Source organism: Gavialis gangeticus, unplaced genomic scaffold (assembly GCF_001723915.1).
Source record: "Gavialis gangeticus isolate Ggan-Ray unplaced genomic scaffold, GavGan_comp1, whole genome shotgun sequence".
Classification (NCBI taxonomy): Eukaryota; Metazoa; Chordata; order Crocodylia; family Gavialidae; genus Gavialis; species Gavialis gangeticus.
The window spans coordinates 78,255,868-78,258,871 of record NW_017729029.1 but is presented as its reverse complement, the minus strand read 5'-3'; the positions used below and the strand labels follow the sequence as shown (position 1 = coordinate 78,258,871).

The window sequence follows — 3,004 nt, the reverse complement described above, 5'->3', positions numbered from 1 at the left end:
CTACTGCGAGACCATTTCAGGCTGGACATAAGGAAGAATTTCTTTACTGTCCAAGCCCCCAAGGTCTAGAACAGCCTGCCATTGGAGGTGGTTCAAGCACCTACGTTGAACACCTTCAAGAACAAATTGGATGCTTATCTTGCTGGGATCCTATGACCCCAGCTGACTTCCTGCCCTTTGGGCGGGGGGCTGGATTCGATGATCTTCTGAGGTCCCTTCCAGCCCTAATGTCTATGGAATCTATGAAACTTAGCACAGAAAAAATAATTCTGAAAATACAGTGTAATTAATTATATTTAATTATAAAAATAAAAAACCCCACATGTTCAACCTCAAGGCTCAGTCACTCTCTTATACTGTATGTGAAGATTATGAATGAATCTTTATACCCGTCTATCAGGTACTTTCCTAACCCAACAATTAACAGCTAGAATAAATCTGTTGTGTTCAGCTTAAATATCAAAATGCTTATCAAATACAACACCATTGGTTTCTCTGAGGATTCACAACCTTAACAAAAGAATCTCTAATAGGTGTTCTTTTTACGTGTGTACAATGTACATACCTCTCCCCACTCCAAATTTTTAGGTGGTAAAGGATAAAATGAAATTATATCATAGGCTATTTCTTCCATGAACCATTTAAAGCTTTTGCAGTTGTGATCTTCCCGGAACTTTTTAAGCTCAGAAATATCTCCATATGGTAGTGCTTGGGTCTCTGGACGACTGGCATAAAAATAATCTTTGTATTCATCCCACCACACTTCCACGACTCTGATGTAGTTCTGTGAAAAAACTGATCATCACTACTAAAAAAAGTTAGTTCAATTAAGTTTTTCATCCCACCAATTTAGAAATTCTTCCTGTAAAGGTATTAATGCATGCAGTTATTAAAACATACTCATAAACTGCATTCCTTAAAAGCTGATACAGTAATAGAACATTTTTTCATGTATTTTAGAAGTAAAACTGCTGAAGTAAGCAGGCTTAACAAGGGATCTAAGACATTGTTAAGTCTAAGGGACTTCTTTTCTGTTAAGAGATATCAGAGTTTGCTTTCACCTTCCACACATCCTTCTCTTAAACTCCTATTAATTCTCCAGGGGATTCTACAGATGCAACTGACTTAGATCTTGAACATTTAAATTGAGAGAGAGCTTTCATCTTCTCTTTTATATCTGGATTGGCTTGTTAATACTAATAGAAAGTATTATTATAAAAATTCTTAAAAAAAATCAGTAATAAAGGAAAAAAATTATTGAAGAAAGTAAAATGGACTATAACCATCCCACAATGTTCCTCATCTCCCTTCATGGAGCATTACCTGCTACCTAATTCTATTCATTTTCTTATATGGCACTCACTGTAGTGCCAAAGCATTTTCCATACGCATATCTGAAGCATGTGTTTTTTTCAGCATGGTAAAATATTACTATCATAGGAAAGTAGGGCTGGAAGGGACCTCTCATGAGGTCATTGAGTCCAGCCCTCTGCTCAAGGCAGGGTTATCCCTGACTAAACCACTGAAGTCAACCATCTGTCTAACTTGTTCTTGGAAATATCCAGACATGGATATTCCACAACTTCTCTAGGTAGCCTGTTCCAGTACTTGATCACCCTCATATTCTGAAAATTCCTTCTAATCTCCAATTTAAACTTCCTGTGCTGCAGCTTGAGACCATTGTTTCTACTACTGACTGCTACAGCCACAGAGAAATGGCTACCTTCTTCCTCTTTATAAAAAAATTACCCTTTAAGTATTTGAAGACTCCCACCAGTCTTCTCTTCCCCAGATTAAATTATTTTAGTAATTTCAAACCTTCCTCATATGTCATGCTTCCCAGGCCCCTAATAATTTTTGTAGCTTTCTGCTGGACTCTCCAAACTGTCCACATCCAGATATAGTGTATCTGGACTTCGGCAAGGCTTTTGACAAGATCCTGCATGACCTTCTCATAAACAAATTGGAGAAATGTTAAATAAATAAAACTACTACAAGGTAGATAGATAACTAGCTCAACAGCTGCAAGCAAAGGGTAATTATTAACAGGTCCATGTCAGAATGGCAGGAGGGTTCAAGTGGAGTCCTGCAGGGGTCTGTCTTTGGCCCGGTATGTTCAATGTGTTTATTAACGATTTGGATGCTGGCACAGAAAGCTTCTACAGCAAGTTTGCAGATGAGACAAAACTGGGGAGGACTGCAAACATGCTGGAGGATGTGAGTACCATTCAGAAGGATCTTGACAGACTGGAAAGTTGGGCTAGAGCTAACAGGATGAAGTTCAATGCAAACAAATGCAAGGTGCTACACCATGGTAGGAGTAATCAAAAACACAAATATAAAATGAGTGATACTTGGCTGGATGGCAGCTCTATGGAAGAGAACTTGGGAGATGCAATATGAGCCTGTAGTGTGACGTATCTGCACAAAAGGTGAATGCAGTTTTGGAATGCATCCATAGAAGCATTAGGTACAAGCCAGAGGAGGTAATAGTGCATCTCTACTTGGCACTGGTTACTCCTCATCTGGAATAGTGTGTGCAGTTCTGGGCTCCACATTTTAAAAAGGACATGGAGAAGCTAGAGAGGGTCCAGAGGTGGAGAGCAAAAATGAAAAGGGCTTGGAAAACAAGTCACATGAGAAGAGACTGTAGGAGCCAGGCATGTTCAGCTTGCATAAGAAATGCTTAAAACTGCACAATAGCAGTTTTCAAATACCTGGAGGGCTGCCATAAAGAAGAGGGAAAACACCTTTTCTCTCTTGCTGCACAAAGGAGGACACAAACCAACGTCTTGAAGTTGCAGCAACAGTAGTTTAGACTGGATATCCAGAAAAACCTTTTCACTGTTAGAACAGTGAGGCAGTGAAACAGATTGCCTAGGCAAGTTGTGGAATCTCCATCACTGGAGGTGTTCAAGAAGAGGTTGGACAGCCACTGGTTAGGGATGACCTAGGTGTAGCTATGCCTGTTTTCTACCACGGGCATCTTCCATGCTTCAGCTCT

The 3,004-nt window shown here is 39.6% G+C and overlaps 1 protein-coding gene across 1 annotated transcript in view; it reads right to left on the bottom strand.

Moving 5' to 3' along the window:
* Positions 1-3,004, bottom strand: part of GALNT7 (polypeptide N-acetylgalactosaminyltransferase 7) — a 126,851-nt gene that overhangs the window by 8,512 nt on the left and 115,335 nt on the right. The window contains exon 9 of the mRNA XM_019521785.1: positions 566-784. Within this exon, the coding sequence (XP_019377330.1) occupies positions 566-784 (219 nt within the window). The remainder of the gene's footprint in view (positions 1-565; positions 785-3,004) is intronic.